Raw genomic sequence first — 24,352 nt, 5'->3', positions numbered from 1 at the left:
GGAACGGGAGCGGGGCACCGGGAATGGGCACCGGGAATGGGCACGGGGCACCGGGAATGGGAGCGGGGCGAGGAATGGGCACTGGGAATGGGAGCGGGGCACCGGGAACGGGAGCGGGGCACCGGGAGTGGGTACCGGGAACGGGCACGGGGCACTGGCAATGGGAGTGGGGCACCGGGAATGGGCACCGGGAATGGGCACCAGGAGTGGGAGCGGGGCGCCGGGAATGGGAGCGGGGCAGGGAATGGGCACCGGGAATGGGAGCGGGGCCGGGATGGGAGCGGGGCGGGGAACGGGCACGAGGCAATGGGAACGGGCGCAGGGCACCGGGAATGGGCACGGGGCACCGGGAATGGGCACGGGGCACCGGGAATGGGAGCGGGGCACCGGGAATGGGAGCGGGGCCGGGAATGGGCACGGAGCACCGGGAATGGGAGCGGGACTGGGAATGGGCACGGGGCCGGGGATGGGCACGGGGCCGGGGATGGGAGCGGATCACCGGGAATGGGAGCGGGACCGGGAATGGGCACGGGGCACCGGGAATGGGAGCGGGACTGGGAATGGATGGGCACCGAGCACCGGGAATGGGCACGGGGCACTGGGAATGGGCACGGGGCACCGGGAATGGGCACGGGGCCGGGAATGGGAGCGGATCACCGGGACGGGCACGGGGCCGGGGAGGGGCACGGAGCAGCGGGATGGGGCTGGGAACAGAATTTTGGGGTGCGGGATGGGGGTTTGGGGGCCGGGGCTGAGGGGGCAGGGGGCAGCACCCGGCGATGGCGCTTCTGGTGCCACCGCTGTGCCCCGGCCGTGCCCACCGGGACCCCTGAGGAGACCCCACGGACACCCCACGGACACCCCAGGGACACCCCACGGACACCCCACGGACACCCCACGGACACCCCACGGGCACCCCACGGATCCAGCCCGAGCACCCCACGGACACCCCACGGACACCCCACGGACACCCCACGGACACCCCAGGGACACCCCACGGACACCCCACGGACACCCCAGGGACACCCCACGGACACCCCACGGACACCCTACGGACACCCCAGGGACACCCCACGGGCACCCCAGGGACACCCCACGGACACCCCACGGGGTCCCACCCCCGGGCACAGCGGGGTCACAGCAAGAGCCTTTATTGGGAGCGGGCGCAGGGCAGCGACCCCCGGCCCCCCGAAACCCGGGCGCCCCGCGGGCCCCGTCACTTCCCGGTCGCGGGTGGGGGTTTGTCGAAGAGCCCCGCGATGTCCAGCATGGCCTGGCGGATGTTGCGGCCGAAACGCTGCGAGTCCTGCGGGCAGCAGCCCTCAGAGCCCGCCCGGGCGGCACCGGGACCCCCGAGCGGGACCCGAGCCCCCAAAGTGGGATCCGAACCCCCCCGGAGCCCCGAGCAGGACCCGAGCCCCCAAAGTGGGATCCGAACCCCCCGGACCCCCGAGCGGGACCCGACCCCCCAAAGTGGGATCCGAACCCCCCCAGGGTGGGACCCAGACCCCCCGAGCGGGACCCGACCCCCCAAAGTGGGATCCGAACACCCCCAGGGTGGGACCCGGACCCCCCGGACCCCCGAGTGGGACCCGAACCCCCCCAAAGTGGGATCCGAACCCCCCGGACCCCCGAGCGGGACCCGAACTCCCCCCAAGTGGGACCCGGAGCCCCCGAGTGGGATCCGAACCCCCCCGGACCCCCGAGCGGGATCCGACCCCCCCAAAGTGAGACCCGGACCCCCCGGAGTCCCGAGCGGGACCCGAACCCCCCCAAAGTGGGACCCGAACCCCCCGGACCCCCGAGCGGGACCCGACCCCCCAAAGTGGGATCCGAACCCCCCGGACCCCCGAGCGGGATCCGACCCCCCCAAAGTGAGACCCGGACCCCCCCAACAACCCGAGCAGGACCCGAACCCCCCGAGCGGGATCCGAATCCCCCAGGGTGGGATCCGAAGACCCCCAAGTGGGACCCGGACCCCCAAAGTGGGCTCTGAATGCCCATAGTGAGACCCGACCCCCCCATGCCCACCCGGGGCACCCTCTGAGCTGTGGGACCCCCCTGCACCCCCGTGGGCGGGGGTCCCACGGGTGGGCTGGGATGGGGCGGGGGTCCCACGGGTGGGCTGGGATGGGGCGGGGGTCCCACACAGAGACCTGGGATGGGGCGGGGGTCCCACGGGTGGGCTGGGATGGGGCGGGGGTCCCACGGGTGGGCTGGGATGGGGCGGGGGTCCCACACAGAGACCTGGGATGGGGCGGGGGTCCCACGGGTGGGCTGGGATGGGGCGGGGGTCCCACGGGTGGGCTGGGATGGGGCGGGGGTCCCAGAGGAAGCAGAGAGGGACAGGGTGCAGCAGAGTCCAGATCGGGGCAGGGGCTGTTCCAGCCCCACGGGTGACCCCCGGGTGACCCCCGGGTGACCCACGGGTGACCCGCTGCAGCCCCCAGCCCAGCCCCGCGCCCCCCTCACCGTCTCGGGGCTGGAGAACTTGCTGGACACGTGGAAGGTGATGAGGTTCTCGCCGGCGATGATGTAGGACACCCCATAACCATCGTCTGCCACCTGCGGGGGGCAGGGGCCGTGGGGCACCGGGGGGCACCGGCACCCACTCGGGAACCTGCCCGGGAACCCACCCGGGACACCCACCCGGGGCACCGGCACCCACCCGGGAACCCGCTCGGGACACCCACCCGGGACACCCACCCGGGGCTCCTACCCGGGAACCCACTCGGGAACCTGCCCGGGAACCCACCCGGGACACCCACCCGGGGCACCGGCACCCACCCGGGAACCCGCTCGGGACACCCACCCGGGACACCCACCCGGGGCTCCTACCCGGGAACCCACCCGGGAACCTGCCCTGGAACCCACTCGGGGCACCCACCCGGGGCTCCCACTCGGGGCACCCACCCGGGGCTCCCACCCGGGAATCCGCCCTGGAACCCACCCGGGGCACCCACCCGGGAACCCGCCCGGGAACCCACCCGGGGCACCGGGGGACACCGGCACCCACCCGGGAACCCGCCCGGGGCTCCCACCCGGGGCTCCCACCCGGGACACCCACCCGGGGCTCCCACCCGGGACACCCACCCGGGGCAGCCACCCGGGACACCCACCCGGGGCTCCCACCCGGGGCACCCACCCGGGACACCCACCCGGGGGACCCACCCGGGGCACCCACCCGGGGCAGCCACCCGGGACACCCACCCGGGGCACCCACCCGGGACACCCACCCGGGGCACCCCCCCCGGTGCCCCCCGATGCCCCCCGGTACCCTCCCGGTGCTCCCCGGCTTCCCCGGTGCCCTCCCGGTGCCCCCCGGTGCCCTCCCAATGCTCCCCGGTGCCCTCCCGGCTCCCCCAGTGCCCTCCCGGTGCCTCCCGGTGCCCTCCCGATGCCCTCCCGGTGCCCTCCCAATGCTCCCCGGTGCCCTCCCGGTGCCCTCCCGGCTTCCCCGGTGCCCCCCGGTGCCCTCCCTATGCCCCCCGATGCCCTCCCGGTGTCCTCCCGGTACCCCCGGTGCCCCCCGGTGCCCTCCCTATGCCCCCCGATGCCCTCCCGGTGTCCTCCCGGTACCCCCGGTGCCCCCCGATGCCCCCCGGTGCCCTCCCGGTGCCCTCCCGGTGCCCCCCCGGCTCCCCCGGTGCCCCCGGTGCCCTCCCGGTGCCCTCCCGGTGCCCCCCGGCTCCCCCGGTGCCCCCGGTGCTCACGGGCCCGAAGCCGCCGCCGCTGGAGACGTGGTCGGGGAATTGGTTGAGGTCGAACATGCGGAGCTGCTGCTGCGGGGTCTGGCTGGTGGAGAGGCGCCAGGGCTCCGACAGCACCTGCGGGCCACCCGCTGCACCCACGGCACCCCGGGGTGCCCCACGGCACCCCACGGCACCCCAGGGCTCCCACTGCACCCTACGGCACCCCACTGCACCCCACGACACCCCACTGTGCCCCAGGGCTCCGACAGCACCTGCAGGCCACCCGCTGCACCCACGGCACCCCGGGGTGCCCCACGGCACCCCACTGAGCCCCATAGCACCCCGGGGAGCCCGACTGAGCCCCACGGAGTCCCACTGCGCCCCACGGCGCCCCAGGGAGCCCCACTGTGCCCTACGGTACTCCACTGCACCCCACAGCACCCCGGGGCACCCCACTGCACCCCACTGTGCCCCATGGCATCCCACAGCACCCCCCGGAGCCCCACGGCACCCTGGGGTGTCCCACTACACCCCACTGCACCCCACTGCGCCCCACGGCACCCCGGGAGTTCCACTGCAACCCTCCTGTGTCCCCATCCCGTGTCCCGTGTCCCGTGTCCCATCCCATGTCCCCATCCCATGTCCTGTGTCCCATCCCGTGTCCCGTGTCCCGTGTCCCATCCCATGTCCCTGTCCCATATCCTGTGTCCCATCCCGTGTCCCGTGTCCGTGTCCTGTGTCCCATGTCCCGTGTCCCCATCCTGTGTCCCGTGTCTCGTGTCCATGTCCGTGCCCGTGTCCATGTCCCATGTCCCCTCCCGTGCCCATGTCCATGCCCGTGCCCGTGTCCGTATCCATGTCCCATCCCGTGTCTGTGTCCGTGCCCGTGTCCTTGTCCATGTCGGTGTCGGTGTCCGTGCCCGTGTCCCATGTCCTTGTCCGTGTTGGTGTCCATGTCCGTGTCCGTGCCCGTGTCCGTGCCCATGTCCGTGTCCCATGTCCCGTGTCCATGCCCGTGTCTGTGTCCGTGTCCATGTCCGTGTCCGTGCCCGTGTCCGTGCCCGTGTCCGTGCCCGTGTCCATGTCCCATGTTCCGTGTCCGTGCCCATGCCCGTGTCCATGCCCGTGTCCATGCCCGTGTCTGTGTCCGTGTCCGTGTCTGTGTCCGTGCCCGTGTCCTTGTCCGTGTCCGTGCCTGTGTCCATGCCTGTGTCCGTGTCCCATGTCCCGTGCCCATGCCTGTGTCCGTGTCCATGTCTTGTGTCCTGTGCCCGTGTCCCCTCCCGTGTCCGTGTCCGTGTCCGTGCCCGTGTCCGTGCCTGTGTCCGTGTCCCATGTCCCGTGCCCATGCCCGTGTCCGTGCCCGTGTCCGTGCTCGTGTCTGTGTCCCATGTTCCGTGCCCGTGTCCCATGTTCCGTGTCCGTGTCTGTGCCCGTGTCCATGCCCGTGTCCGTGTCAGTGTCCGTGTCCATGCCCGTGTCCGTGTCTGTGCCCATGCCCGTGTCCATGCCCGTGTCTGTGCCCATGTCCGTGCCCATGCCCGTGCCCATGTCCGTGCCCGTGTCCCATGTTCCGTGTCCGTGTCCGTGCCCGTGTCCATGCCCGTGTCCGTGCCCATGTCCGTGCCCGTGTCGGTGTCCCATGTCCCCATCCCGTGTCCGTGTCCGTGCCCGTGCCCGTGTCCCATGTCCCCTCCCGTGCCCGTGCCGGTGTCCCGGGCGCACCTTGGCCAGGAAGGGGCTCTGCGTGCCCAGGTACCGCGACATCAGGTAGAGGCAGAAGAGGTGGCGGTCGATGCCCGCGCCCGTCATGGCGAGGCGATAGAGCTGCTGGTGCTTCTCGGCCGCCGCCTTGAACAGCCGCTGCCGCTCCGAGCGCTGGGGGACCCCGAATTACCGACACCCCGAAATAACCCCAAAATAACACCCCAAACCTGCCCCCCGAACCTGCACCCCAAACTGAGCCCAAACCCAAACGTCGGCACGCCCCTCAAACCTGAACCTGAACAGCCGCTGCCGCTCCGAGCGCTGGGGGAGCCGGAATTACCGACACCCCGAAATTACTGACACCCCAAAATTACTGACACCCCAAAATTACTGACAGGCCAAAATAACCCCAAACCTGCACCCCGAACCTGCACCACAAACCTGCACCTTGAACAGCCGCTGCCGCTCCGAGCGCTGGGGGACCCCGAATTACCGACACCCCGAAATTACCGACACCCCGAAATTACTGACAGCCCAAAATAACCCCGAAATAACATCCCAAACCTGCACCACAAACCTACACCTTGAATAGCCGCTGCCGCTCCGAGCGCTGGGGGAGCCGGAATTACCGACACCCGAAATTACCGACACCCGAAATTACCGACACCCGAAATTACTGACACCCCGGAATTACTGACACCCCGAAATAACATCCCAAACCTGCCCCCCAAACCTGCACCACAAACCTGCACCTTGAACAGCCGCTGCCGCTCCGAGCGCTGGGGGACCCCGAATTACCGACACCCGAAATTACCGACACCCCGGAATTACTGACACCCCGGAATAACCCCGAAATAACATCCCAAACCTGCCCCCCAAACCTGCACCACAAACCTGCACCTTGAACAGCCGCTGCCGCTCCGAGCGCTGGGGGACCCCGAAATTACCGACACCCGAAATTACCGACACCCGAAATTACCGACACCCCGGAATTACTGACACCCCGAAATAACATCCCAAACCTGCCCCCCAAACCTGCACCACAAACCTGCACCTTGAATAGCCGCTGCCGCTCCGAGCGCTGGGGGAGCCGGAATTACCGACACCCGGAATTACCGACACCCCGAAATTACTGACACCCCAAAATTACTGACACCCCAAAATAACATCCCAAATCTGCCCCCCAAACTGAGCCCAAACCCGAACCCTGGCACAGCCCCAAACCTGAACCTTGAACAGCCGCTGCCGCTCCGAGCACTGGGGGACCCCGAATTACCGACACCCCGAAATAACCCCAAAATAACACCCCAAACCTGCCCCCCGAACCTGCACCCCAAACTGAGCCCAAACCCAAACGTCGGCACGCCCCTCAAACCTGAACCTGAACAGCCGCTGCCGCTCCGAGCGCTGGGGGAGCCGGAATTACCGACACCCCGAAATTACTGACACCCCAAAATTACTGACACCCCAAAATTACTGACAGGCCAAAATAACCCCAAACCTGCACCCCGAACCTGCACCACAAACCTGCACCTTGAACAGCCGCTGCCGCTCCGAGCGCTGGGGGACCCCGAATTACCGACACCCCGAAATTACCGACACCCCGAAATTACTGACAGCCCAAAATAACCCCGAAATAACATCCCAAACCTGCACCACAAACCTACACCTTGAATAGCCGCTGCCGCTCCGAGCGCTGGGGGAGCCGGAATTACCGACACCCGAAATTACCGACACCCGAAATTACCGACACCCGAAATTACTGACACCCCGGAATTACTGACACCCCGAAATAACATCCCAAACCTGCCCCCCAAACCTGCACCACAAACCTGCACCTTGAACAGCCGCTGCCGCTCCGAGCGCTGGGGGACCCCGAATTACCGACACCCGAAATTACCGACACCCCGGAATTACTGACACCCCGGAATAACCCCGAAATAACATCCCAAACCTGCCCCCCAAACCTGCACCACAAACCTGCACCTTGAACAGCCGCTGCCGCTCCGAGCGCTGGGGGACCCCGAAATTACCGACACCCGAAATTACCGACACCCGAAATTACCGACACCCCGGAATTACTGACACCCCGAAATAACATCCCAAACCTGCCCCCCAAACCTGCACCACAAACCTGCACCTTGAATAGCCGCTGCCGCTCCGAGCGCTGGGGGAGCCGGAATTACCGACACCCGGAATTACCGACACCCCGAAATTACTGACACCCCAAAATTACTGACACCCCAAAATAACATCCCAAATCTGCCCCCCAAACTGAGCCCAAACCCGAACCCTGGCACAGCCCCAAACCTGAACCTTGAACAGCCGCTGCCGCTCCGAGCACTGGGGGACCCCGAAATTACCAACACCCCGAAATGACCGACACCCCGAAATAACCCCAAACTAACACCCCAAACCTGCCCCCGAAGGTGCCCCCGAGGGAGCCCGAGCCCGGCTGGCACTCACGCTGCCGTGCGGGTCGGCCATGCAGCGCACGAAGGCCGTGGCCTCGGCGGTGCAGGAGCGCACGGTCTCGGTGCGGCCCTCGCGGAACAGCCGCGTCATGGACGCCTCGTAGGTCAGGCAGAAGGAGCCCTTGTCCTGCGGGATGGCGGCGCGGCTCGGCACGGCTCGGCACGGCTCGGCACGGCTCGGCACGGCACGGCACGGCTCGGCTCGGCACGGCTCGGCGCGGCTCGGCCACGGCCGGGCACACCCGACCCGCTGACGACGGGCCACGGCACCCGCTGTGCCCGCTGCACACCCCGGCCTTCGCTGGGGCTGCCCATCCCATGGATCCCGGCCCATGGATCCCATCCCAGCCCATGGATCCCATCCCAGCCCATGGATCCCATCCCATGGATCCCATCCTATGGATCCCATCCCATGGATCCCAGCCCATGGATCCCAGCCCATGGATCCCATCCCAGCCCATGGATCCCATCCCATGGATCCCATCCCAGCCCATGGATCCCAGCCCATGGATCCCAGCCCATGGATCCCCTCCCATGGATCTCGGCCCATGGATCCCAGCCCAGCCCATGGATCCCATCCCATCCCATCCCATGGATCCCATCCCATGGGTCCCATCCCATCCCATCCCATCCCATCCCATCCCATCCCATCCCATCCCATCCCATCCCATCCCATCCCATCCCATCCCATCCCATCCCATCCCATCCCATCCCCATCCCATCCCCATCCCATCCCCGCCCACAGATCCCATCCCAGCCTTCGCTGGGCCTGCCCAGCCCATGGATCCCATCCCATCCCATGGATCCCACCCCATGGATCCCATCCCACCCCATGGATCCCATCCCATCCCATGGATCCCATCCCATGGATCCCATCCCATCCCGTGGATCCCATCCCATGGACCCCAGCCCATGGATCCCATCCCATCCCATGGATCCCATCCAATCCCATCCCACCCCATGGATCCCATCCCATGGATCCCATCCCACCCCATGGATCCCATCCCATGGATCCCATGGATCCCATCTCATGGATCCCATCCCACCCCACCCCAGCCCGGGCCCGCCGCTCACGCGGAAGTGTGCCAGCTGCAGGGCGATCTGGATGAAGGCGTCGGGGCTGGTGCGGCAGCGCTTGATGAGCCCCTTGCCGAAGGTGGAGAACGGGAAGCAGCAGAAATCCACGTCCTCGGCCAGCGCCCGCGCCACCCGCAGCGACGCCTCGATGGCCGCCACCGCCTGGGGACACGGCACGGCACGGCACGGCATGGCATGGCATGGCACCTGAACCTGAACCTGCACCCTCACCTGTGCCACCCGCAGCGACACCTCGATGGCCGCCGCCGCCTGGGGACACGGCACAGCATGGCATGGCACAGCATGGCATGGCATGGCACCTGAACCTGAACCTGCACCCTCACCTGTGCCACCCGCAGCGACGCCTTGATGGCCGCCACTGCCTGGGGACACGGCACGGCATGGCACGGCATGGCACCTGAACCTGTACCCACACCTGAACCTGCACCTGCACTGTGCCCACACCCATGTCATCCATAGCGACGCCTCGATGGCCGCCACCGCCTGGGGACACGGCACGGCATGGCATGGCACGGCATGGCATGGCACCTGAACCTGAACCTGTGCCCACACCTGAACCTGCACCTGTGCCACCTACGGTGACACCTCGATGGCCGCCACCCCCTGGGGACATGGCATGGCACGGCACGGCACGGCATGGCACTTGAACCTGTGCCCACACCTGAACCTGCACCTGCACTGTGCCCACACCCATGTCACCCGCAGCGACGCCTCGATGGCCGCCACCGCCTGGGGACACGGCACGGCATGGCATGGCACAGCATGGCATGGCACGGCATGGCACCTGAACCTGAACCTGTGCCCACACCTGAACCTGCACCTGTGCCACCTACGGTGACACCTCGATGGTCGCCACCCCCTGGGGACATGGCATGGCACGGCACGGCATGGCACCCTCACCGTGCCCTCACCTGTAGCTGTCCCCACCCTGTCCCCACCCTGTCCCACCCTGTCCCACCCTGTCCCCACACTGTCCCCACCCTGTCCCACCCTGTCCCCGCCCTGTCCCCACCCTGTCCCCGCCCTGTCCCCACCCTGTCCCACACTGTCCCGCCCTGTCCCACCCTGTCCCACCCGTGTCACCCACCTCGGGGGGGATGTCCCACTGCAGGCGCTGGGGGGGTGCCAGCTGCCACCTGGGGTCCCCCTTGCAGTGCCCCCCCTCCGTGTAGCCCAGCTGGAACTTGTCCGTGGCCAGCATGAACTGGGGGGGACAAGGGGCATGGGGACTGGGGGGGAAAGACCCCCGAACCCCCAAACCCCCGAACCCCCAAACCCCCGAACTCCCAAACCACCGGCCCCCCAAAATCCCCGGCCCCCCAAAACCTCCGACCCCCAAAATCCCCGACCCCCCAAAACCCCCGAAACCCCAAACCCCTGACCCCCCCAAAACCCCCAAACCTCCAAACCCCCGAGCCCCCCAAACCCCCGTCCCCCCAAAACTCCCGATCCCCCAAAACCCCTGACCCCCAAACCCCCGAGCCCCAAAACCCCTGACCCCCCAAAAACCAGACCCCCCAAAACCCCTGACCCCCAAAGCCCCCGGCCCCCCAAAACCCCCAGTCCCCAACCCGGACAGCCCCGGCCCCGGGGTGTCCCACCGGGGTGTCCCCATACCCCACCGGGGGTCCCCAAACCCCACCGGGGGTCCCCAAACCCCACCGGGGTGTCCCCAAACCCCACCGGGAGTCCCCAAACCCCACCGGGGGTGTTCCCCACCCCACCGGGGTGTCCCCAAACCCCACCGGGGGTGTCCCCAAACCCCACCGGGCGTGTTCCCCACCCCACCGGGAGTCCCCAAACCCCACCGGGGGTCCCCAAACCCCACCGGGAGTCCCCCCGCCCCACCGGGGGTCCCCCCGCCCCACCGGGGTGTCCCCCCGGCCCCCCGGTACCTCCCAGAGGTGCCCCACGATGGGGGCGTCGGCCCAGGAGTGCTCGGCGTTGGCCCCGACCTTGCCGTTCTTGTAGACCACCAGCGTGAAGGACTTGTCGAACCAGCTGGGGGGGTTTGGGGGCGATTTGGGGGGTGGTTGATGTGTTTGGGGGGGATTTGGGGGATGGTTGATGTGTTGGGGGGGATTTGGGAGGGTTTGGGGGGATTTGGGGGGTATTGGAGGGGTTGGGGGGGAATTTGGGAGAATTTTGGAAGGGTTTGGGGGGGATTTGGGATTTTTGGGGGACAGAGGGTACCGAGGGGCAGGTTTGGGGTCTCAGGGGTATTTTTGGGGTGTAGCAGCGGCCGTGCAGCAGGGACTTGGCTGGGTGGGTTTTTGGGGTGTCTGTGTGTTTTTGGGGTGTCTGTGGGTACAGGTCAGGTTTCGGGGTGCGCACCGGTCGTAGCAGCGGCCGTGCAGCAGGGACTGGGCTGGGTGGGTTTTTGGGGTGTCTGTGTGTTTTTGGGGTGTCTGTGGGTGTCTGTGGCTGTCTGTGGGTACAGGTCAGGTTTCGGGGCACACACCGGTCGTAGCAGCGGCCGTGCAGCAGGGACTGGGCTGGGTGGGTTTTTGGGGTGTCTGTGGGTGTCTGTGGGTGTCTGTGGGTGTCTGTGTGTACCGGGCTCAGGTTTTGGGGCCCGGGGCAGTTTCGGGGCACACACCGGTCGTAGCAGCGGCCGTGCAGCAGGGACTGGGCTGGGTGGGGGTTTGGGGTGTCTGTGGGTGTCTGTGGGTACAGGTCAGGTTTTGGGGCACACACCGGTCGTAGCAGCGGCCGTGCAGCAGCGACTTGGCGTAGGCGTCCATGCAGCCGGGCCGCTCGGGCTGCTGGCCATGCTCGTCCTCGTCCAGCGCCAGGAAGAAGGCCGCGCGCTCGATGGCGTCCAGGGCCACCTTGTTGGGGCCGCGGCTGAAGAACCGCGCCCGCGCCTCGGCCCACGGCGCCCTGGGCACCCCGGTCAGTGTGGGGCACCCCGAGCCCCACGGCCGGGCACCCATCGCACCCCGAGCCCCACGGCCGGGCACCCATCGCCCCACGGCCGGGCACCCATCGCCCCCTGAGCCCCACGGCCGGGCACCCATCGCCCTCAGAGCCCCACGGCCGGGCACCCATCGCCCTCAGAGCCCCATGGCTGGGCACCCATCGCCCCACAGCTGAGCACCCATCGCCCCCTGAGCCTCCCACCCATGGGGGTGTCCCTGTGCCCACGGGTGGGGCTGGGGACAGGGACGGGGATGGGGACAGGAGGCCGTGGTGGCCCAGTGTTCCCAGTGCTCCCCATGTTCCCAGTATTCCCAGTATCCCCGTTGCTCAGGAGTTCCCAGGAGCCCATTATGCCCAGCATGCCCAGTATCCCTGTGATTCCCAGAGCTCCCAGTATGCCCAGTATCCCAAATGTTCCCAGAGCTCCAAGTATCCCTAGTGTTCCCATTATCCCCATTATCCCCAGTATCCCATTATCCCCAGTATCCCCAGTATCCCAGTATCCCCAGTGTTCCCAGTATCCCCAGTATCCCCAGTATCCCCAGTGTTCTCAGTATCCCCAGTGTTCCCCGTGTTCCCAGTATCCCCAGTATCCCCAGTGTTCCCCGTGTTCCCAGTATCCCCAGTGTTCCCATAGCTCCCAGTATCCCCAGTGTTCCTGGTGTTCCCGGTGTTTCCAGAGTTCCCAGTATGCCCAGTATCCCCAGTGTTCCCAGTGTTCCCAGTGTTCCCAGAGCTCCCAGTATCCCCAGTGTTCCCATTATCCCCAGTATCCCCAGTATCCCAGTATCCCCAGTGTTCCCATTATCCCCAGTGTTCCCCGTGTTCCCAGTATCCCCAGTGTTCCCCGTGTTCCCAGAGTTCCCAGTATCCCCATTAACCCCAGAGTTCCCAATATCCCCAGTGTTCCCAGTATCTCCATTATCCCCAGTGTTCCCAGAGCTCCCAGTATGCCCATTATTCCCATTATTCCCATTACTCCCAGAGTTCCCAGGTGCCCAGCATCCCAGCATCCCCAGCATTCCCATTATTCCTAGAATTCCCGGTGTTTCCAGGTGCCCAGTGTCCCCAGTATCCCCGTTATTCCTGGAACTCTCGGTATTTCCATGTCTCCAATGTCTCCAGTACCCCCAGTGTCCCCATTATTCCCAGTGTTCCCAGAGTTCCCAGGTGCCCAACGTTCCCATTACTCCCAGTATCCCCAGTATCCCCATTACTCCCGGAGTTCCCAGAGTTCCTAGGTGCCCAGTATCCCCATTATTCCCATTATTCCCAGAATTCCCAAGTGCCAGTATCACCAGTATCCCAAATATTCCTGGAGTTCCCAGAGTTCCCAGGTGCCCAGTGCCCCCATTACTCCCAGTATCTCCAGTATCCCCAGCATTCCCGGAGTTCCCAGCACACCCACCACCCCCGTTATTCCCGGAGCTCCCCGGTGCCCATCATTCCCGTTATTCCCGGAGCTCCCCGGCGCCCGTCATTCCCGTCGCTCCCGGTGCCCATCATTCCCGTTATTCCTGGAGCTCCCTGGTGCCCATCACTCCTGTCACTCCCGTGGCTCCCGGTGCCCGTCATTCATTCCCATCGCTCCCGGTGCCCATCACTCCTGTCACTCCCGTGGCTCCCGGTGCCCGTCACTCCCGTTATTCCCGGAGCTCCCCGGTGCCCATCATTCATTCCCATCGCTCCCGGTGCCCATCATTCCCGTTATTCCTGGAGCTCCCCAGTGCCCATCATTCATTCCCGTCACTCCCGGTGCCCATCACTCCCGTCACTCCCGGTGCCCGTCATTCCCGTCACTCCCGTCACTCCCGGTGCCCATCATTCATTCCCGTTGCTCCCGGTGCCCGTCATTCCCGTTATTCCCGGAGCTCCCAGTGCCCATCATTCATTCCCGTCGCTCCCGGTGCCCATCATTCATTCCCGTCACTCCCGGTGCCCATCACTCCCGTCACTCCCGGTGCCCGTCATTCCCATCACTCCCGTCGCTCCCGGTGCCCATCATTCATTCCCGTTGCTCCCGGTGCCCGTCATTCCCATTATTCCCGGAGCTCCCAGTGCCCATCATTCATTCCCGTGGCTCCCGGTGCCCATCATTCATTCCCGTCACTCCCGGTGCCCATCATTCCCGTTATTCCGGAGCTCCCCAGTGCCCATCATTCATTCCCGTTGGCCCCAGTGCCCGTCATTCCCGTTATTCCCGTCACTCCCGGTGCCCATCATTCATTCCTGTCACTCCCGGTGCCCGTCATTCCCGTCACTCCTGGTGCCCATCATTCATTCCCGTTGCTCCCGGTGCCCGTCATTCCCATTATTCCCGTCACTCCCGGTGCCCATCATTCATTCCCGTCACTCCCGGTGCCCGTCATTCCCGTCATTCCCGTCACTCCCAGTGCCCATCATTCATTCCCGTTGCTCCCGGTGCCCGTCATTCCCGTCATTCCCGTCACTCCCGGTGCCCATCATTCATTCCCGTCACTCCCAGTGCCCATCATTCATTCCCGTCACTCCCGGTGCCCGTCATTCCCGTTATTCCCGTCACTCCCGGTGCCCATCATTCATTCCCGTTGCTCCCGGTGCCCGTCATTCCCGTTATTCCCGTCACTCCCGGTGCCCATCATTCATTCCCGTCACTCCCGGTGCCCATCACTCCCGTCACTCCCGTCGCTCCCGGTGCCCACCACTCCCGCGGCTCCGGTCGCTCCCGGTGCCGCACACCTTTCCCCGGCGGTGAGCGCCGCCAGCCGCTCCTCGCCGGGCTGGGGGGGCGAGGGATCATCCAGGATCCGCTGGAATTGCATCTCCAGGTCGGCGGGGGGGAGCAGCTGCCCCCCGTAGTAGAGCCACACCTTGTAGTAGCGGCCCTTGTGGTACACGGCCAGGTGCTTGCTGTCCGCCAGGTGCAGCAGCGTGTCTGGGGGGGCACGGGGGGCTCAGGGCGGCGGCGACCCCCGGCCGGTGCCCCCGGGCCGCTGCCGCCCGCCCGGCGCCGTACCCGTCTCCTTTCCCGGGATGCGGGTGGTGTTGAACATCCGCTCCGACTGGTACGAGCACATGGGCACCACGCCCAGGGCCATCATCTGGGGGGACATGGGGGTCAGGGGGGTCCTGGGGGCTGTGTCCCCGTCTCTGCCGCTGCCACCCCCCGCTCCGGGTCCCCCCGCCCTGCTTCTGCCACACGGAGCTCGCCCTGCTCCCCCAGGATCCCCAAAATCCGTGGGATCCACACGGCTCCCTCAGCCCCACGGGAGCCCCCAGACCCCTGGGACCCCCAGATCCCCCAGACCGCTGGGACCCCCAGATCCCCCAGACCCCTGGGACCCCCAGATCCCCCAGACCCCTGGGACCCCCCCCCCATCTCCCCAGCACCCTGGGACCCCCAGATCCCTCATCCCCCTGGGACCCCCCAGACCCCTGGGACCCCCCCATCTCCTCATCCCCCTGGGACCCCCCCATCTCCCCAGCACCCTGGGACCCCTCAGCTTCCTCAGCGCCCTGGGACCCCCCCGCTCCCCCATCCTCCTGGCATCCCCCAGATCCTCCAGATCCCTGGGACCCCCCAAATCCCTCATCCCCCTGGGACCCCCCAGACCCCTGAGACCCCCAGATCCCCCAGCACCCTGGGACCCCCCAGATCCCTCATCCCCCTGGGACCCCCCAGATCCCCCATCGCCCTGGGACCCCCAGCTCCTCCATCCCCCTGGGACCCCCCCGATCCTTCATCCCCCTGGGACCCCCCCGATCCCTCATCCCCCTGGGACCCCCTCCATCTCCCCAGCACCCTGGGACCCCTCAGCTTCCTCATCCCCCTGGGACCCCCCCCGATCCCTCATCCCTCTGGGACCCCCAGATCCCCCTGGGATCCCCCAAATCCCCCAGCCCCATGTGACCCCCTTAACTCCCCCATCCCCCTGGGACATCCTCAGCCCCCTGGGACCCCCAAACTCCTCCGTTCCACCGGGCTCCCACCTCCCCCAGCCCCACGGGACCCCCCGAGCCCCCCAGCTCCATTGGGTCCCCCCAATGTCCCCCCTCACCGGGGGAGACCTCCCCCCAGTCCAGCTGCTGCCGGTACAACGGGGCCGTGCTTAACCCCCTCCCCCCGGACCCTCGGGACCCCCCATCCCCCCGGGACCCCCCGAGCCCCCCAGTGTCCCCCCTCACCGGGGGGATCTCGCCCCGGTCCAGCCGCCGCCGGTAGAGCAGCATGGCGTGCACGGAGTTGGCCGCCCGCGCAGCCTGGATGGGGCTGGGGGTCACGTACAGGAAATCCTGGGGACAAGGGACACGGCGGGTGGTGCCGGGGGTCCCCGGGGCGGTCTGGGGGTCCCCCAGCCCCCCAGCACCCCTTACCATGGCGTAGTAGTTGCTGTTGACCATGAGGGGGCTGCGGCCGCGCAGGTAAATGTATTCCTCCCACCAGTCACTGACCTGCGGGGCGGGGACGGGGACAAGGGACAGGGACAGGGACAGGGGAGAGGGACAGGGACAGGGGATAGGGGACAGGGACAGGGGAGAGGGACAGGGACAGGGGACAGGGACAGGGGAGAGGGACAGGGGATAGGGGACAGGGGATAGGGGATAGGGACAGGGACAGGGACGGGGACAGGGACAGGGGAGAGGGACAGGGACACAGGGATGGGGACAAGGGACAGGGACAGGGGAGAGGGACAGGGGATAGGGGACAGGGGATAGGGACAGGGACAGGGACGGGGACAGGGGATAGGGATGGGGACAGGGGATAGGGACAGGGGACAGGGGATAGGGGACAGGGACAGGGGATAGGGGACAGGGACACAGGGATGGGGACAGGGACAGGGGATAGGGACAAGGGACAGGGACAGGGGACAGCGGGACAGGGGAGAGGGGAGAGTGACAGGGGACAGAGACAGGGATGGGGACAGGGGATAGGGACAGGGGGACAGAGGACAGGGGACAGGGGACAGGGACAGGGGACAGGGACAGGGACAGGGACGGGGACAGGGACAGTGGGACGGACAGGGACGGGGACAGGGTAGAGGGACAGGGGACAGGGACAGGGGATAGGGGACAGGGACACAGGGATGGGGAAAGGGGATAGGGGACAGGGGATAGGAACAGGGACGGGGACAGGGGACAGGGGACAGGGACAGAGGGACAGGGACAGGGACAGTGGGACGGACAGGGACGGGGACAGGGTAGAGGGACAGGGGACAGGGACAGGGGATAGGGGACAGGGACAGGAACCGGGATGGGGACAGGAGTAAGAAGGCGGGGCAGGGAAAAGGGTGAGGGGACAGGGACAAGGGAGAGGGGACAGGGACGAGGACAGGGGACAGGAATCAGGATGGGGACAGAAATAGGAATGCGGGACAGGGACAAGGGAGAGGAGACAGAGGCAAAGGGGACAGGAACGGGGACGGGGACAGGGACAAGGGTTAGGAGCCGGGGACAAGGACAGGAGCCAGGGGAAGGGACAGCGACAGGAAGCCGGGACAGAAACAGGGAACAGTGCCCGCGCACAGGATCCTCCGCTCCAGCCAGGAGGTCCCAACCCCCTCCTCACGCTGCTGGCAGGGGACACCGCTCCGAGGCCACCGCCCCGGAGGCCGCGGGGTCCCCGCTGTCCCCGGGTGTCCCCGCACTCACGTAGTTGGTTGTCCACCAGGACTTGAGGCGCAGGTAGCGCTGCAGCCGCGGCGCCGTCTTCTCCTGGAACTCCTTGGCCAGCGCCGCCATCTCCAGGTATTTGTCATCGTCCAGGAGCGGCCGCACCGACTCCAGGTACTGCGGGGAGGGGACACGGGGTGACCCCGCTGCCGGCCACCCCACGGCCCCCAGCCCCACGGCGGGGGCGTACCCGGGCGACGGTGGCTTTCACGGGCGGCACCGGGAGCTTGGGGAGGGAGCTCTGGAAGCTGTAGAGAAGCGGCTTGCGGATGGACATGATCTTTATCAGCGCCTGCGGGAGCAGCAGCAGCAGGAGGAGGAGGAGGAGGAGGAGGAGGGATGGGGTGAGGATTCACGGCTCCCAAAGCTTTGGGAGCTGTTGGAGCTCTGGGAGCCGTGGGTGCCTGGAGTTCTTCGGGAGCTTTGGGAGCACCCACGGCTCCCAGAGCTCCAACAGCTCCCAAAGTTTCCACGGCACCCACAGCTCCCAAACCTCCTACACCAGCCACAACTCCCAAAGCTCCCACAACTCCCACAGCTCCCGAAGTTCCCACATCTCCCACAACTCCCACAGCTCCCGAAGTTCCCGAAATTCCCGCAGCTCCCGAAGCTCCCAAAGTTCCCGAGGCTCCCAAAGTTCCCAAAGCTTCCATGGCTCCCACATTTCCCGGGACTCCCAAAGCTCTCACAACTCCCAAAGCTCCCACAACTCCCACAGCTCCCGAAGTTCCCACATCTCCCAAAATTCCCACAGCTCCCGAAGTTCCCACATCTCCCAAAATTCCCACAGCTCCCGAAGCTCCCAAAGTTCCCGAGGCTCCCAAAGTTCCCAAAGTTCTCTCGGCTCCCAAAGCTCCCACAGCTCCCAAAGCTCCTGAAGTTTCCACATCTCCCGAAGCCCCCACAGCTCCCAAAGCTCCCACATCTCCCCAAATTCCCACAGCTCCCAGAATTCCCACATCTCCCAAAATTCCTGCAGCTCCCAAAGCTCCCACATCTTCCAAAACTCCCACGGCTCCCACATCTCCCAAAGCCTCCACAGTTCCCGCATCTCCTGCATCTCCCTCATCTCCCGCATGTCCCACATATCCCTCATCTCCCGCACTTCCCACATCTCCTGCATCATCTCCCACATCTCCCGCAGCTCCCGCATCCCCCCATCTCCCTCATCTCCCGCAGCTCCCGCATCCCCCCATCTCCCTCACCTCCTTCATCTCCCGCATCATCTCCACTGTCCTGCATCTCCCGCAGCTCCCGCATCCCCCATCTCCCTCATCTCCCGCATCATCTCCCGCAGTTCCCGCATCTCCCGCATCATCTCCCGCATCTCCCACATCATCTCCCTCATCTCCCACATCATCTCCACATCTCCCGCATCATCTCCCGCACTTCCCACATCTCCTGCATCATCTCCCACATCTCCCGCAGCTCCCGCATCCCCCCATCTCCCTCATCTCCCGCATCTCCCGCAGCTCCGCATCTCCCTCATCTCCCGCATCTGCCACATCTCCCGCATCATCTCCCACTGTCCCGCATCTCCCGCAGCTCCGCATCCCCCCATCTCCTGCATCTCCCGCATCATCTCCCGCATCATCTCCCGCAGTTCCCGCATCTCCCGCAACTCCCTCACCTCCCGCATCATCTCCACTGTCCCGCATCTCCCGCAGCTCCGCATCCCCCCATCTCCTGCATCTCCCGCAGTTCCCGCATCTCCCGCAACTCCCTCACCTCCCGCATCATCTCCACTGTCCTGCATCTCCCGCAGCTCCACATCCCCCCATCTCCCTCATCTCCCTCATCTCCCACATCATCTCCCGCATCTCCCGCATCATCTCCCTTATCATCTTCCTTATCTCCCGCATCATCTCCCGCATCTCCCGCATCATCTCCCACATCATCTCCCTCATCTCCCACATCATCTCCCGCATCTCCCGCATCATCTCCCTTATCATCTTCCTTATCTCCCGCATCATCTCCCTCATCTCCCGCATCATCTCCCACATCATCTCCCTTATCTCCCACATCATCTCCCTTATCTCCCGCATCATCTCCCCCATCTCCCACATCATCTCCCTTATCTCCCGCATCATCTCCCCTATCTCCTCCCACTGTCCCGCATCTCCCGCATCTCCCTCATCTCCCGCAGCTCTGCATCCCCCCATCTCCCCCATCTCCCCCATCTCCCGCATCATGTCCCGCATCATGTCCCGCAGCTCCGGCGCCGCTCACAATCCAGAGGCGGGTGCTGCGGCTCATGTGCCCGTGCGGCTCGAACATCCAGCCGTGGTAGGAGAGCAGCAGGCGCAGCAGCCGCCGGAAGAGCAGCACGGCCGCCAGCCACGCGCCCGTGGAGAACACCACGGTGCCCACCACGCTCCGCGCCCGCGGGGTCAGCGCCTCGCTGGGGACACGCGGGGGACGCGCGTCACGCGGGGCCGCAGCACCCACCCGTGGGGTCCCTGGAGGTGGCCCCAGCCAGGGCTGCGTCCCCCCGGGAATGTCCCGCGGGCTGTGCCCGTGGGGCGGGACCCCACGAGGGACACCCCACGGGGGGTGGGGACGTGCGGGGGGAGCCGCCAGGGCTGCCGCGGGTCCCCACGGCCACGCTGGCCTTTGGGGTCTCTCCACGGGACACTGTGGGGTGGCCCTTGGGTCATCCCCACCATGGCAGGTGACCTCGGGCCGTGTCCCTGCTCACCCGTGGGGTTCTGTCCCTTGTGGGGCCGGGTCCCCGCTCACCCGTGGGGCCGTGTCCCTTGTGGGGCCGGGTCCCCGCTCACCCGTGGGGCCGTGTCCCCCGTGGGGCCGTGTCCCTGCTCACCCGTGGGGTTCTATCCCCCGTGGGGCCGTGTCCCCTCTCACCCGTGGGGCCGTGTACCCCGTGGGCCCGTGTCCCCGCTCACACGTGGGGCTGAATGCTCCTCTCACCCGTGTCCCCCGTGGGCCCGTGTCCCCGCTCCCCCGTGGGGTTGAATCCCCCTCTCACCCGTGTCCCCCGTGGGCCCGTGTCCCCGCTCACCCGTGGGGCTGAATCCCCCTCTCACCCGTGTCCCCCGTGGGCCCGTGTCCCCGCTCCCCCGTGGGGCTGAATGCCCCTCTCACCCGTGTCTCCGCTCACCCGTGGGCCCGTGTCCCCTCTCACCCGTGGGGCCGTGTCCCCTTTCCCCCATGGGCCCGTGTCCCCGCTCCCCCGTGGGGCTGAATCCCCCTGTCTCCCGTGTCCCCCGTGGGGCCGTGTCCCCGCTCACCCGTGGGGCTGAATCCCCCTCTCTCCCGTGTCCCCCGTGGGCCCGTGTCCCCGCTCCCCCGTGGGGCTGAATGCCCCTCTCACCCGTGTCCCCCGTGGGCCCGTGTCCCCGCTCCCCCGTGGGGCTGAATGCCCCTCTCACCCGTGTCCCCGCTCACCCGTGGGGCTGAATCCCCCTCTCTCCCGTGCCCCCCGTGGGCCCGTGTCCCCGCTCACCCGTGGGGCAGGCAGTGCTGGATGCGGGCGATGAGCCCGAGGGACGGATCCACGCGGCAGTAGCAGGAGCCGGCGGTGGCCATCAGCACCAGCACCCAGCTGGAGGGCGAGGCGGGGTACACGCCGCTCAGGAAGCTGTTCTGTGGGCACGCGTGGGCACGCGTGGGCACACGTGGGCACGGCGCCGGGGGCAGCGGGGCCCGCCGGGGCGGGGGTCGCGGCCGCCGAGCCCACCTTGGTGCGGACCAAGCGCTTTTTCCACGAGTGGACGGTGGCCAGGTAGAGCTGGCGCACGGCCTCGCGGCTCAGCTGGAAGCCCAGGCCCTCGGGCGTGACCGTGAACTGGAAGGCCACGGCCTGGTGAGCCTCCGCCATGCTGGGCTCGGCCCGGGGACACCGGCGGGGACACCGGCGGGGACACCTGCGGGGACACCTGCGGGGACACCGGCCATGGGCGCGGGCACGGCCACCCCTGCCGCGGGCCGCCTGCCGCCCACGCGGGACCGCGGCGCGGTGGCACCGGGCGGTGGCGGCGGGTGACCTGCCCGGTGTCCCCGGGGTGGTGGCAGTGGCAGTGGGTGCCTCCCTGGTGTCCCCGGTGGCGGCGGGTGACCTGCCCGGTGTCCCCGGTGGCAGTGGGTGCCTCCCCGGTGTCCCCGGTGGCGGTGGGTGACCTGCCCGGTGTCCCCGGTGGCAGTGGGTGACCTGCCCAATGTCCCCAGTGGCAGTGGGTGACCTGCCCGGTGTCCCCAGGACTGGTGGCAGTGGCGGTGGGTGCCCTGCCCGGTGTCCCCGGTGGCAGTGGCGGTGGGTGCCTTCCCCGGTGTCCACGGTGGCACTGGGTGCCCTCCCCGGTGTCCCCGGTGGCACTGGCGGTGGGTGCCTTCCCCGGTGTCCCCGGTGGCACTGGGTGCCCTCCCCAGTGTCCCCAGGGCCGGTGGCAGTGGGTGACCTGCCCGGTGTCCCCGGTGGCGGTGGGTGCCCTCCCCAATGTCCCCGGTGTCCCCGGTGGCAGTGGGTAACCTGCCCGGTGTCCCCGGTGGAACTGGGTGCCCTGCCCGGTGTCCCCGGTGGCGGTGGGTGCCCTGCCCGGTGTCCCGGGCGGTGCCAGCCCCGCGGGAGCCCCCGGGCCGCTTAACGGCGCTGGCACGGCGGCCTCACGTGGCGCCGCTGGCCCGGGGCCCACTGAGCGAAGGGTCAGCGCTGCCACCGAGGCCAGCGCGGCCCCGAGGGGACACCGGGGACGACAGCCCGGCCCGGCCGGGGGTGCCACCGCGTCCCCGTGTCCCCGCGGGGCCACCGAGCCCCCCAGCTCGGGGCAGCCCGGTGTGTGCCACCGCCCGGTGCCACCACCCTGTGCCACCCCGGTGTGTGCCACCACCCTGTGCCACCCCGGTGTGTGCCACCACCCTGTGCCACCACCCTGTGCCACCCCGGTGTGTGCCACCACCCTGTGCCACCCCGGTGTGTGCCACCACCCTGTGCCACCACCCTGTGCCACCCCGGTGTGTGCCACCACCCTGTGCCACCCCGGTGTGTGCCACCACCCTGTGCCACCACCCTGTGCCACCCCGGTGTGTGCCACCGCCCTGTGCCCCCGCCCGGTGCCACCCCCGGGGCACCGTGACACGGCCCGGCACTGCCCGCCCTGTCCCGCCGGCCGTGTCCCCGCGCCCCACGCGTGTCCCTGCGGTGGGTGGCACCGGGGACACTCCCGCGGTGCCCCGCCCAAGGTCACCGCGGCTCCGGGCCGGAGCCCCGCAGGGGACACCGCGAGGGGACCCGCGAGGGGACCCCCGGCCACGCGGGGGGCGCGGACACGCGTGGGAGCCGGCGCCGGTACCGGGGGCGCCCCCGCCGCCCCCGCGGGGCTCCCCGCGCGTGGGTCCCGTGCGCGCCCCCTCCCCGCGGCCCCGTACCTGCGTGGGCAGCGCGGGGGCCGCAGCTCCTCCGCGGGACGGCGGCTCCGGGGCCGCGGCAGCCGCCAGCGGTAACCGGACACCGGCGGGGCCGGGCGGGCCCGCTCCGCCCCCGGGGGGACCGCGGCACCCGGGGGGACCCCGACACGCCGGGAGGGTCCCGGGACACCGGGGGGACCCGGACACACCGGGAGGGTCCGGGACACCGAGAGGGTCCCGGGACACCGAGAGGGTTCCAGGACACCGGGGGGACCCCGACACACCGGGAGGGTCCGGGACACCGGGGGGACCCCGACACACCGGGAGGGTCCGGGACACCGGGAGGGTCCCGGGACACCGGGAGGGACCCCGACACACCGGGAGGGTCCCGGGACACCGAGAGGGTTCCAGGACACCGGGGAGGGCCCCGACACGCCGGGAGGGTCCCGGGACACGCAGCGGTGTCCCCGGGAAAGCGACGTCCCGGGAATGCCAAAGGAATCCGCGAGCGGCGACAGCGACGTGTGGGGACAAGGAGGCCGGGACAGAACGGGACGGAACGGGACAGAACGGGACGGAACGGGACAGCCCGGGACAGAACGGACATCCCGGGGTCAGGGACAGAACGGGACAGAACGGGCACCCCGGGGACAGGGACAGAACGGGACAGAACGGGACGGAACGGGACATCCCGGGGTCAGGGACATCCCGGGACAGAACGGGACATCCCCGGGCTCAGGGACAGCCCGGGACAGAACGGGCACCCCGGGGACAGGGACAGCCCGGGACAGCCCGGGACAAGGACTCGGGCATCCCCGGGGATGGGGCGGCATCAACAGCCCGGGACACGGAGCGTCACTGCCGGGGGACAGCGGGGACAGCGACATCCCGGGGGAACCCGCGTCCCGTGCCAGGGACACATCCCGGGACAGGGACCCGGGACAGGGACACAGGGACCGGGACAAGGACACAGGGACCCGGGACAGGGACCCGGGACACATCCCGGGACAGGGACCCGGGACAGGGACACAGGGACCGGGACAGGGACACGCTCCTGGAACAGGGACCAGGGACACATCCCGGGACAGGGACCCGGGACAGGGACACAGGGACTGGGACAGGGACACAGGGACCAGGACAGGGACCCTGCACAGGGACCCGGGACAGGGACCCGGGACACATCCCGGGACAGGGACCCGGGACAGGGACACAGGGACCAGGACAGGGACCCTGCACAGGGACACACACTTGGGACAGGGACACGCACCTGGGACAGGGACCCGGGACAGGGACCAGGGACACATCCCGGGACAGGGACACAGGACAGGGACACATCCCGGGACAGGGACACAGGACAGGGACACAGGACAGGGACACATCCCGGGACAGGGACACAGGACAGGGACACAGGGACCGGGACAGGGACAGAGGGACCAGGACAGGGACCCT

General features: G+C 68.1%; 1 protein-coding gene across 1 annotated transcript; it reads right to left on the bottom strand.

Moving 5' to 3' along the window:
- Positions 1-1,135: 1,135 nt before the first annotated feature.
- CPT1B (carnitine palmitoyltransferase 1B) lies at positions 1,136-22,987 on the bottom strand. The gene is made up of 19 exons (XM_077783731.1): positions 22,925-22,987; positions 21,240-21,438; positions 21,006-21,145; positions 19,772-19,943; positions 17,733-17,834; positions 17,522-17,659; positions 16,247-16,324; positions 16,058-16,165; positions 14,889-14,973; positions 14,612-14,807; positions 11,669-11,854; positions 10,867-10,972; positions 10,059-10,175; positions 8,948-9,112; positions 7,866-8,000; positions 5,418-5,570; positions 3,714-3,827; positions 2,473-2,565; positions 1,136-1,306 (listed from the first exon to the last, which is right to left on the bottom strand). Exons 2-19 carry the CDS (start codon positions 21,378-21,380, stop codon positions 1,217-1,219), a joined length of 2,319 nt encoding a protein of 772 aa, XP_077639857.1. The 5' UTR covers positions 21,381-21,438; positions 22,925-22,987; the 3' UTR covers positions 1,136-1,216.
- Positions 22,988-24,352: the final 1,365 nt, after the last annotated feature.

The sequence above is a fragment of the Lonchura striata genome, chromosome 5 (assembly GCF_046129695.1).
Source record: "Lonchura striata isolate bLonStr1 chromosome 5, bLonStr1.mat, whole genome shotgun sequence".
Lineage (NCBI taxonomy): Eukaryota > Metazoa > Chordata > Aves > Passeriformes > Estrildidae > Lonchura > Lonchura striata.
Note: the sequence above shows the minus strand (reverse complement) of the source record. Positions and strands in the feature narration are given on the sequence as shown.